Genomic DNA, 13,021 nt, shown 5'->3' on the forward strand with positions numbered 1-13,021 from the left:
GGCCCTGGAGCTTATTTCTGGCATTTTGAATTTTAATATGGCTTCCTGCATTTGCAGTAATTCCTTTTTATTGTAATGTCAATTTAGAATGGAATAGTGTGGAACTATGTACATTAACATGCTGTGCTGCCTTACAGTCTAAGCAACAAGAAATTGACCACAAATTTCTCACAGAATGAGATCCCAACTGAGAAGGGCTGCACAGGGATACCTCAAATATCATGCTAGAAACTCTCTACAAAGAGGGGTGGAGAAAAGATCAGCTATTAGAAAATGATCACTAGGGGCTCCTCTTGTGTGCTACCTAACAACCTGTAGGTTACGGTCAGGTCATCTGAATCATAGCCAGTTAAAGACCAAAATGACAACATGAAGAGGAAGAAGTATTCAAACAACTTTACTGTCTATTCATATTTTCAGTAGAATTAAACTTACATTACAATAGAAAATATTAAGGACAAGTTCTAGAAGCGGATAAAGGTGGTTTTTGGTAGTTTACCATTTCAGTATTTGGGTCCATTTTCACTCACTAGTATCCAGTGTCCAGAGGAGCAGAGCTCTGGCCTCTAAATCATTATTTCCCAACCTTTTCCCCGCTGTGACCCCATTTTGAGGCTTGAATGTTGCCGTGACCCCAGAGCATGAGCTGGAAGGGGGTGCGAGGGAAATGCTGTGTAGGAGGGGGAGGGGCGGAATGGAGAGCTGAGTGAGCAGGGGGATGTTTAAACTGCAGGGGTTTTAAATAAAAAGCGCCTTCCTTTTTACTGACATTTTTGGAACAGGAATCAGGCCTCAGAGATCAGTCAGATAGGCCATGCCCACCATTACGAAAAATGTGAGGATTTAAAGGGGCCACACAACAGTTAACCCCCGATCCGAGCTCCACTGCAGCCACTCTTACCTCGGCGCTCACGACCCCAAAATTTTGTCAGTTTGGAAAGCCCTGCTCTAAATACTGGGTTGACATCTAGCGAGGTACTAACATCTGATGAGAAGAGAGTGGCAACTCTGAAATTTCACCTAGCCTATTTTCCTGGTAGGGAGCAGTAAGTCAGGCTAATGGCCTGCTCACAATCCAGCACATGATCTGTTAGACAAAAAGCAGTGGAAAAATTGGTTTCCTCATGTGCCCACCTGGAACAGAAGAGATAGATAAATATATGTCAGCCAAGGTTGACTTGGCTCAAAGCCCATAGATATTACTCACGTTTTTTGTGGAGCCATTCATTATAGGAACTGGCTGAATAGCTTTTGTAGGACAGCTTTTAAATTTTCCTGCATTTGTTGCAGCAAAATCTTGCATTTTTCCAAAGTTCATCTTTGAATCCCCTATAGATTTTGAACAGCTAACATTCTCTAAGGAAGGCTGAGAAGATAATCAAAAATCGAATGTTACTTTTACAAAATTTACAATTAGCACCAAAATTCCCTTCTAATTAAAATCAAAATAATATAGCATTATTATGTACTCTACAAGTCAATGGTAGAAGTCAGCGAGGAATTAATGGGAGACAGGACAAGAAAAAATAATTATAACAGGTATTTAATAGATCTATGGTATTAATGTAAATGAAGCATTAAAACAGACACAAAAAAAATCCCGCACTTAAATACACATCATATCTAAAACTTGAACGCAACCAACTCCCAATCTCTGTTATGCTGCTGATTGGAGATACAGGGACAAATCCCAAAGCAGGCAGCCAGAAAAAGCCCAGGGATGCAGAGGCTCAACCAATGTTAAGTCTGGCCTCATTCGCAAAAACGTTCCCGAAGTCCAGCCTGAACCCAGGCAGGTGTGGGAATTTGGCAGCAGAATGTCAGAGCTGGCAGCTTGTGGGGGCGGTACTTAGAAATTAGTGGGTAAAGGTTTGAAGCTGATGGGTGGGTGGGCTTCCACCACAGGGGAGGTGTCAGACAAAAATGGAGGCGTGGAGGAGGGGGGGGGTGGGGGGGGTGGTTGGGCAGCATATGGGTCTTGTAGACTCAACAAGAATTGGGCGGGTGGGTTCCACTGTGATCCAAGAGAGTTTGGGCTGAGGAGAGGGTTCCTGTGCTTCACATACATCGTTTTTCAACATGCACCTTGGCTATTTTAGCCATTCAGCCATGCTCCGGGTGAGGTTCCACACAGTGCATTACTCCCCTGATACACTTAAATTACGTCAGGGCATGGATAACATCATCGGGTCATGACTTTTGAATTTGAAGTAGGCTCACGCCTGCCTATAGAGGGAACCTTAGGTACCTAGGAGGTCAGCGATGATGAATGGTGTTAGAAAGGAACGGAGTGGCTGCAGGTCAATAAGTTGACTTGGCCTAATCTTGACCTCCCCCACTCAGCTGAGAAATGGGGGTTATATCAAGGCCACTGAGTGGAAACCACTTAGGGATGCAGAGAAAGTACAGGTAAAGTCACCTTGGGCCGCCAGCTCTTTCAGAGAATCCCAGTGCTGGTCAGTTGGCTTTTCAATCTTATCTGTAGACAAATCCTCAAAAAGGAAAGGCCTAGCACAAAAGTTTAAACAAGTAAATAGTACACTAATAACACTTTTAAGTTTCTATGAATTTTCTTCCTTACCTTAGATTTTGGAGTGCTATGCCATTGTTCAAGGTGGCTTTCTAAAGTAGAGTATAAACACAATCCATTAATACCTGCAGGAATCAATCAATGTTCAGTAAAATCCACTCAATGCTATGGAAACAAGTATACATGACGTTTCAGGTTAAGAATCCATTATAAAATGCATGCACAATACCCGAAGCAGAACTTGATGCATTTACTGGATTCCTGGGGTTAATAAGAGGCGAGTCTCCAGAAGGTTGGCTCCCTTCCATTTCAACCCCCGGTACCTACATTTTAATGAAACAAAAAAAATTTAAAACACATGCATTTTTCTTTAAATACAGCAGCAATGTTATGGTGATTGACAATCAAGCATCAGTTCTTATTTCCCTTGTATAAGTATGCAATTCAAAACCGAAGTCCAGAGCAATGTATTAAGACCTCACATAGTACCATGGTTTTCATATGTGCACCATTTTCATTCCCAAGTTCTCAATGTAACGTTGTAAAAGAGTATTCTTATAAAACAAAACAGAAACTTAAATTCAAAAGGAAAACTAGCAAGCTGTGATGGATAGGAACAGCTGAATTTAAGAAACAACAAAACAGAAATAATTGGTAGAATATCTGCCACGTGGAAATATGTTCGGGTGCAGGCAGGGTTTAAAGCCCCAAAAAAACTGGCATAGGCTCAGAAACCCAATATGATCACATCAAGCCAGGGTATCAACCCTGGTTCAATGAAGAGTGCAGGAGCACATGCCAGGAGCAGCACCAGGCATACCTAAAAATAAGGTGCCAACCTGGTGAAGCTATGACACAGGACTACTTGCATGCTACGCCGCGGAAGCAGCATGCAATAGACAAAGCAAAGCACAACCCACAACCAATGTATCAGATCTAAGCTCTGCAGCCCTACCACATCCAGTGGTGAATGGCGATGGACAATTAAACAACAGGAGAAGATGCTCCATCATCCTCAATGATGGGGGGCCTAGCACATCACTGCAAAAGACAAGGCTGAAGCATTTTCAGCCATCTTTAGCCAGAAATGCTGGGTGGATGATCCATCTCAGCCTCCTCCAGAGGTCCCCAGCATCACAGATGCCAGTCTTCAGCCAATTCAATTTACTTCACATGATATCAAGAAACGACTGAGGACACTGAATACTGCAAAGGCTATGGGCCCTGAAAACATTCTGGCAATAGCACTGAAGACTTCTGTTCCAGGACAAGCCACACCCCCAGCCAAACAGTTTCAGTACAGCTGCAACACTGGCATCTAACCAACAATGTGGAAAATTGCCCAGGTATGTCCTGTGCACAAAAGGCAGGACCAAAATCCAACCTGTCCAATTAGCAGCCCATCATTCTACTCTCGATCATCACCAAAGTGATGGAAGGTGTCGGCGACAGTGCTATCAAGCAGTACTTACACAGCAATAACCTGCCCACTGATCCTCATTTTGGGTTCTGCCAGGGCCTGACCTCATTAGTGCCTTGGTCCAAACATGGACAAGAGCTGAACTCAAGAGGCGAAGTGATAGTGACTGCCCTTGACATCAAGGCATCATTTGACCGAGTGTGGCATCAAGGAGCCCTAGCAAAACTGCCGTCAATGGGAATAAGGGGAGAAACTCTCCATTGGTTGGAGTCATACCTAGCACAAAGGAAGATGGTTGCGGTTGTTGGAGGTTAATCATCTCAGCCCCAGAATGTCGCTGCAGAAGTTCCTCAGGGGAGTGTCCTAGGCCTAACCATCTTCAACTGCTTCATCAATGACCTTCCTTCCATCATAAGGTCAGAAGTGGGGATGTTCACTGATGATTCCACAATATTCAGCATCATTGATGACTCCTCAGATACTGAAGTAGTCCATGTCCAAATGCAGCAAGACCTGGACAATATCAGGCTTGGGCGGATAAGTGGCAAGTAACATTTGTGCCACACAAATGCCAGGCAATGACTATCACCAACAAGAAAGAATTCTAACCATCTCCCCTCAACATTCAATGGCATTACCATCGCTGAATCCCCCACTATCAACATCCTGGGGGGTTACCATTGACCAGAAACTAAACTGGACTAGCCATATAAATACTGTGGTTACAAAAGCAGGTCAGAGGTTAGGAATCCTGCAGTGAGTAACTCACCTCCAGACTCCCCGAAGCCTGCCCACCTTCTACAAGGCACAAGTCAGGAGTGTGAGGGAATACTCTCCACTTGCCTGGTTGAGTGCAGCTCCAACAACGCTCTAGAAGCTGGACATCTTCCATGACAAAGCAGCCCACTTGACTGAAATCCCATCCATCACCTTAAGCTTTCACTCCCTCCACCACCGATGCACAGTGGCAGCAATGTGCACCATCTACTGCACTGTAGCATCTCACCAAGGCTCCTTTGACAGGACTTTCCAAACCGGTGACCTCTACCACCTAAAAGGGCAGCAGATGCATGGGAACACCACCACCTTCAAGTTCTCCTCCAAGCCACTCACCATCCTGACTTGGAAATATATTGCCGTTCCTTCATCGTCGCTGGGTCAAAATCCTGAAACTCCCTTCCTAACAGCACTGTGGGCGTTCCTACAACACAGGGACTGCAGCGGTTCAAGAAGGTGGCTCACCACCACCTTTGATGGATCCTGGTGATGACCAGTTTCAGTGTCCAGAAATATATTTTTGTCCATAAACAGAAAAGATAATCAATATATACTCACCATTGTACATAAGTTGAAGGCTGTGGAATTTAAAATAAATTCCCAAAAGTGAAAAAGTGGGCAGACTTATCCAACAAATTTTCCTGTAAGCATGCAATATAGTTTGAACAGCAGTGAGGAGTTTATTTGACCCGATGACATTTTACAAATAATGATAAAGTGATGTATTATGAATTCAGTTATGATGCCACAGTAGTACCAGCCAACCAATCAGCTCACAGCTATCATGTTAGGCTCAGGCTGCCATTGAACAGCAACCACTAACATTTCTGATAGACTTAACTACTTACACCACCGTATCAGCAAGATAAACATGCTCTGGTAAATCTGAAGTGGAACTGCATGTCATGAAAGTTACATAGCATGCTCCCAAACCTTAAATACCCAACTCAAGGCTCAGTTTTATCTGCCCGACATTAGTTCTCAATGTGTCACTAGCTGACTGCAACACCTAAATTAGATCACTTATTTATACATCACCTGTATAATAATGGGTTTATAAATAATTGACTTTATTCTAAAAACAAATAGCTAAAAGCTACTGCGGATGCTGGAAATCCAAAACAAAAACAGAATTACCTGGAAAAACTCAGCAGGTCTGGCAGCATCGGCGGAGAAGAAATCAGTTAACGTTTCGAGCGTTCATGGCCCTTCGGCAGAACTGAAGCATAGTTAGAAGAAGGGAGAAATATAAATATAAATATAAATATAAATATACAATTTATATTTCTCCCTTCTTCTAACTATGCTTCAGTTCTGCCGAAGGGCCATGAAGGCTCGAAACGTTAACTGATTTCTTCTCCGCCGATGCTGCCAGACCTGCTGAGTTTTTCCAGGTAATTCTGTTTTTGTTTTGACTTTATTCTAATTCTGGCTAACCATTACTACCAAAATGTTGAATTTAAAGCTTTGGCTGGTCTATCAGAACATACAGGAGCAAGAGAATAGCCACTATTTTTATATTAAGAGCCATAAGTACAGTGCTGGGTACACTTTCAGAACATGCAACAGGACCTTCATTTAAACAGCACAAAAAATTTGAAGTATCACATGGTAGTAGTATGTCAGAGGAATTATCCAGGGAACAGAAAAATGTAAAGTTTAGTCAGAATAGAAAAGTATAATAAATATTGGAAAATAAATACTGTTTTCCAGTGACAGGAGTCCTGAAAAACCTAGGGCCAAGGAGTCTGGGAGCTGATCTTAGAAGGACATAGATAGGAAATGAAATGGGAAAGATTGATCCAGAATGCTACTTTAAATAATAGAACATTGGAACCCAGGTTCAAATTCATAAATGATAGCATTAGGGCTGATATCAGGTGGCTCTTCATGTAGAGAATGGTCAATATTTGGAATGGAATTTCCAGGCAGAGTGGTGGAGGTGAAAACCTTGGAACTGTTTAAGAAACAACAATGTGCAGCAATGGGAAAGTGCAGGGATATCCTGGATGGGTTAATTAAGATGAGACAAATGGCCTTCCCCACCCAGTGGGGTGTGTTGTTGTGACCCTTCTCCTGCCTTTAAATCAGAGTTTGCTGAGAGAAGCCATTCCAGAATCATAGAATGGGTACAGCACAGAAGGAGGCCATTCAGTCCATTGAATGGTGCTGCCTCTCTGCAAGAGCAACTCAACTAATCCTGCTCCCCTGCTCTTTCCTTATAGTCCTGCAATTGCTTTCTCTTCAGATGCTTATCCAATCCTCTTTTGAAAGCCCCAATGAAATCCACTCAGGGTGGCAATGGCTGCAGGTCCACCACCCCGCCACATCCTCTAGTTCTCCGCCTCTCCCTGGAGTTGTGCGTTCTCTACCCCTGCAAGGAGTTATGAGTGTGAGAAGTGGAACGTGTACTGAGGATCGAATAAGAACATTTGTGGAGGGTGACTGTGGGACATGGGTGTGAGATGAGGAGGTGCGTGGAGAGAAAGGAATGTATGGAACTGCAAGGTGTGTTGGTCAGATGAGTGCTTTCTAAGAGAATGCTTGCGAAGTCAAGAGTGATGGCTTACACCTGTAAGTGGTATGCCACTCACTTTTCCTGACGCAACAAGGTCATTAAACCTTTCGCAATACCGCATCCAGATTCTAGGCACCAGATACCTGCTGCTCACAGCCTCCACAACTTCCAGCAACGCCTGCTTCATGTGGGTGGGTGAGCTCTTCCTCTCATTCAGAGTGCGCAGCTCATCCCTTCTAGCTCTCACTGCCTCCAGCATTACCTCGGGCGAAGAGTTGGAAATCTGGCGGGGTGGGTGGGCAGCCTTCCCATGTCTTCCTGCTATGCCTTTGCCTCCTGTGGGCTTCAAAGTAATGCTTCCTGCAGCCATTCCGACCTCTAACAGAGTCCTTCTAAATATAGAGCCTTCATTCACAGGGTGTGGGGCGTCATCATTCCCGCAACTCTTGAATTGGTTGGGAAACCCGGAAACGGGATGCTAATACTTTGGCTGAATTTACAAGCAACAGAAAAACCCACTGACAGAACAAACAAGTTCTCGGCCTGCTAACTGCCTTCCCACTGTGCACAAGGTTTGTCATAAAATTCAGTCAAGACACAAATAATTAATACTACTTCTTATTTTTAGGCAATGTTTCATGTGAAGGGGAGAAAAAGAAAACAAGTGAAACATGGGACAAACAGCGAATATTTATAATCGCACCTTTAATGCAATAAAACGTCCCAAGGCCCATCACAAGGTTACTATAAAGCAGTGCAATCCAGATCTGAACCACTCATAAGAACAAGAACGTAAGAAACAGAAGTAGGAGTAGACCCTATGGCCCCTTGAACCCATTCAATATGATCATGGCTGATCTTGTGCTTCAACTCCACTGGCCCGCCCACTCCCCATATCCAAGAGACCAAAATTCTGTTTATCTCAGTTAAATAAATTCAATGATGGCACGTCAACAGCCCACGGGGGTTCAGAATTGCAAAGATTCACAACCCTAGGACAAACCTCTCACCCCAGGGACCAATCTCGTGAACCTTTTCTGTACTACCTCCAATGCAAATCCCTTAAATATGGAATCCAAAACTACACACGGTATTCCAGCTGTGGTATCACCAAAGCCCTGTACAATTGCAGCAATTATTCATTATTCTTGTACTCCAATCCCCTTGCAATAAAGACCGACATGCCATTTGCCTTCCTAATTGCTCACTGTGTAAAAAAAGTTTTCCCTCGTGTTGCTGTTGCTTCTTTCACCAGCCAGTTTACATCAAAGCCTTCTGGTTCTCAACCTTTCTGCCAACAAGAACGGTTTCTCTCCATCTACTCTACCTAGACCCCTTATAAATCTGAACAGCTCAATGAAATCTCCTCTCGACCTTCTCTTCTCCAAACTATCCATGTAACTGAAGTCTCTCATATCTGGAACTATTTTCGTAAATGGTTTCTGCACCCTCACTGAAGCTTTCACATCCTTCCTGATGTTTGGTGCCCAGAATTGGACGCCATACTCCAGCAGAGGTTGAACCAGAGTTTTCTAAAGGTTCATCATAACTTCCTGACTTTTGTACTCTATGCCTCTATTTATTAAACTCAGGATCCTATTTTTTTTTAAACTACTTTCTCAATCTGCTCTACCACCTTCAGTGATTTGTGCACATATACATCCAGCTACCCTTGAGGAGTCCATGTTTTATGTGTATATAGATTGTGTGAGGTTGCAGCCCCTTTTTGGCTATTTGAGGGGCTGCTCCTCAAATTTTGGTTGCACTTCAGCCCCATGTCCCTGATTTTTGGGCACCCGGTGCAGAGGGGGGTAAGAAGGGAGGAGGACCTCCTTGTAAGCCTGCTCCTGGGCCTGGCCATGTTGGCCATTAACAGGTCCAGGCAGCAGGCAGTCGAGGGGGTCGTCTGACCCGACTCTTTGCCCCTCTTCTGCGGCAATGTTTGCGGCCGGGTGTCCCTGGAGAGGGAGCACACAGTGTCTGCGCAGAGGGAGCAGTGTCCGCCAGCACACTTGAGGCCTTCCATGACCAGTGGGCACTGCAGGGGTGAGGTGCATCGCTGACCCCCAGAACCACATTTTGATTTGAGTTAGGTAAGTTTCCTTTGTGATTTTGTTTTTAGTTACAGTATCCCCTTGATCGTTCCCTCTGGGACACCCTGATCCACTCCTCCATCACCCCCTACACCTCAACCCCCTCCCACGGCACCTTCCCATGCAACCGCAGAAGGTGTAACACCTGCCCCTTTACTTCCCCCCTCCTCACTGTCCAAGGGCCCAAACACTCATTTCAAGTGAAGCAGCGCTTCACTTGCACTTCCCTCAATTTAGTCTACTGCATTCGCTGCTCCCAATGCAGTCTCCTCTACTCTGGAGACACCAAACGCAGACTGGGTGACCGCTTTGCGGAACACCTTTAGTCTGTCCGCAAGCATGACCCAGACCTCCCTGTCGCTTGCCATTTCAACACACCACCATGCTCTCACGCCCGCATGTCCGTCCTTGGCTTGCTGCAATGTTCCAGTGAAGCTCAACGCAAACTGGAGGAACAGCACCTCATCTTTCGACTACGCACTTTACAGCCTTCTGGACTGAATATTGAGTTCAACAACTTTAGATCATGAACTCTCTCCTCCATCCCCACCCCCTTTTTCCAATAATTTATATAGATTTTTCTTTTCCCACCTATTTCCATTATTTTTAAATGTATTTCCATCCATTGTTTTATCTCTACCTTTTAGCCTATTTCGATCCCTTCCCCCCCACCCCACCCTGACTAGAGCTATCTGTACCTTGCTCGTCCTGCTTTCTACCCTTAATGTCACCATTAGCACATATCTTAGCTAATATCCCCACCGTCAACACCTCTTTGTCCTTTGTGTATGAAATCTTTTGGCTATCTCCACCTATCACTGGCCCTCTATCCAGCTCTACTTGTCCCACCCCCACTTAAATCAGCTTATATTTCACCTCTCTTCTATTTTTTCTTAGTTCTGATGAAGATTCATTCAGACTCGAAACGTTAACTGTGTTCCTCTCCACAGATGCTGTTAGACCTGTTGAGTTTTTCCAGGTATTTTTGTTTTTGTTTTGGATTTCCAGCATCCACAGTTTTTTGCTTTTATCCCCTTGTTTGTGTTGTTTAATTTGTTAATTAGTTAACCTGATTTACTCAAAATAGTATACACCCAGCTCCCCTTGAGGAGTTCGTGTTTCATGTGTATATAGATCGTGAGAGGTTGCAGCCCCTTTTCAACTATTTGAAGGGGCTGCTCCTCAAATTTTGGTTGCACTTCAGCCCCATGCTCCAGATCTTTGGGCACCCAGTGCCGGGGGGGTGGTGCAGGCAAATCAGAGGACCACCTCGCGGGTCTGCTCCTGAGCCTAGCCAAGGCTGCCATTAACAGATTGAGGCAGTGGACTGAGGATAGGGTTGTTTGGCCTGACTGTCTGCCCCTCTTCCGTGGCTACATTCACAGCCAGGTGTCCATGGAGAAGGAACATGCAGTGTCCACTGGTACGGTTAAGACCTTCCATGACCAGTGGGCAACGCAGAAGCTGGGGTGCAACAACAGCCCTGGGAACGGTTTGTTAAGTTTCCTTTAAAGTTTTGTTTTTGTGTTAACAGTGTCCCTTTAAGGGGCTGTTAATTTGTTAATTTATTTTGGATTTAAAACTGCATACACCCAGCTCCCTCTGCTTCTGCACTTCCTTTAGAATTATGCCCTTTAGTTTAGATTGTCTCTCCTCATTCTTCGTACCAAAATGTATCACTACACATTTCACTGCATTAAATTACATCTGCCACTTGTTCACCCTTCCACCAGCCTGTCTCTGTGTTCTTGAAGTCCATCACTGTCCTCCTCACAGTATACAATACTTCCAAGTTTTGTCTCATCAGCAAATTTTGATATTAATATAGATCAAGAAAAGCAGAAGTCCTAGAGCCGATCCCTGGAGCACCCCTCAGTGTATCTTCCTCCAATCTGAAGAACAATCGTTCACCACTACACTCTGTTTCCTGTCACTCAGCCAACTTTGTATCCGTGCTGCTACTGTCCCTGTTATTCCTTTGGCTTCTACTTTGCTGGCAAGTCTATAATGTGGCACTTTATCAAATTACTTTTGGAAGTCCAAATATACACGGCATCAGCCACATTATCTTCAATCAAGTTAGTTAAACACGATTGGCCTTTAACAAATTTGTTCTGGCAAGTGATTGTTACTTTTGTCCTAGATTATCATTTCTAAAACTTTTCCCACCACTGAGGTTAAACTGACTGCCCTGTAGTTGCTAGGTTTATCCTTACACCCCTTCTTGAACAAAGGCATAAAATTTGCAATTCTCCAGTCCTCTGGCACCACCCCTGCATCCAAGGAGATGTAGATGATTATAGCCAGAATCTCTGCAATTTCTATCCTTACTTCCATCAATATCCTTGGACATATCCCATCTGGTCCTAATGACTTACTAACTTTATAGCTAATCTTTTTAATACTTCTTTATCAATTTTTAACTCATGCAGTATCTCAACTGCCTCCTCTTTCATCATAGCTTTGGCTGCATCTTCCTCCTTGGTAAAGACAGATGCAAAGTACTCATTTGTCACCTGAGCTACGCTCTCTGCCTCCATGTGTGGAACACTTTTTTTGGTCAATAATTGGCCCTATCCCTCCTCTTTCTACCTTGTTACTATTAAAAATGTTTATAGGATTCTTTTGAACTCTCTTTTATGTTAGAGCCAGTCTTTTCTCACTCTCTTCATCACTCTTATTCCTCTTTTCACTTCCCTTCTGAACCTTCTGTACTCAGTCTAGTTCTCAATGTATTATCAGTCTGACGCCTGTCTTCTTTTTAACTCTTTCATGGGGTGTGGGCATCGCTGGCTAGGCCAATATTTATTACCCATCTCTAGTTGCCCTTGAGAAGGTGGTGGTGAGCCACCTTCCTGAACCGTGACAGTCCACGTGCTGTAGGTACATCCACAGTGCTGTCAGGAAGGCAGTTCTGGGATTTTGACCCAGCGACAGTGAAGGAACAGCGATACCCAAGTCTGGATGGTATGTGACTTGGAGGGGAACTTGCATGCGGTGGTGTCCCCATGCATCTGTTGCCCTTGTCCTTCTTGGTTGAGGCCTTGGGTTTCAAAGGTGCTGTCGAAGGATCCTCGGTGAGTTGCTGGGAATGCACCTCGACTATACCTGAACTCCCATATTTTTAAAGATAGGCCTCTGTTCCACTGCAGTTCTGCCTGCCAATAACCTTTAATTCCAATTCACCTGGGTCACTGAAATTGGCCCAGCTCCAATCAAGTATTTTTACTCTTGGTTGCTCCTTATCCTTTTCCATAGCTACCCTAAACTGTATGATACTATGAACACTGTGCTCCCCGACCTACACATCATCTACTTGACCCACCCCCTTTCCTCAATGGGACAGAAACGTACTGATCTAGAAAATGCCTCTGAACGTACAAAACTCTTCCCCGGTCTTTGCCCTTTACGCTATTGCCATCCCAGTTTATGGTGGGATAATTAAAGAGTCTCATTATCATTACTCTTTGGTTATAATCATGTGCAATCCAACGTAAAGTTTGGTCAGCTCGGCATCAGTGACAAAACCAGAAAGAACGCACACCCTACATCGCCGGCTCGGCTTCATTGGTTTCTCGCCGTCACCGGCCCCGCTCCTCCGGCCCGGATCAGCCGCCCTTCCGGCCCCGCTCCTCCGGCTCGGTTCAGCCGTCTCTCGCTCTCTCTACGGCCGCCATGGTCAA

General features: G+C 44.5%; 1 protein-coding gene across 4 annotated transcripts in view; it reads right to left on the bottom strand.

Annotated features, from left to right (window-relative positions):
• ccdc62 (coiled-coil domain containing 62) overlaps positions 1–13,021 on the bottom strand; it is a 46,471-nt gene that overhangs the window by 33,230 nt on the left and 220 nt on the right. For 2 of the 4 annotated variants that reach the window (XM_078554123.1, XM_078554122.1), the window contains exons 1-4: positions 12,883–13,020; positions 2,760–2,853; positions 2,582–2,622; positions 1,208–1,366 (exon numbers count right to left, since the gene is read on the bottom strand). In XM_078554123.1, the coding sequence (XP_078410249.1) occupies positions 1,208–1,366; positions 2,582–2,622; positions 2,760–2,853; positions 12,883–12,906 (318 nt within the window). In that variant the 5' untranslated portion in view covers positions 12,907–13,020. Of the gene's footprint in view, positions 1–1,207; positions 1,367–2,581; positions 2,623–2,759; positions 2,854–12,882; position 13,021 lie in introns of those variants that run through there. The other 2 variants (XM_078554120.1, XM_078554121.1) reach the window with 2 other exon arrangements.

The sequence above is a fragment of the Cetorhinus maximus genome, chromosome 12 (assembly GCF_964194155.1).
Source record: "Cetorhinus maximus chromosome 12, sCetMax3.hap1.1, whole genome shotgun sequence".
Classification (NCBI taxonomy): domain Eukaryota; kingdom Metazoa; phylum Chordata; class Chondrichthyes; order Lamniformes; family Cetorhinidae; genus Cetorhinus; species Cetorhinus maximus.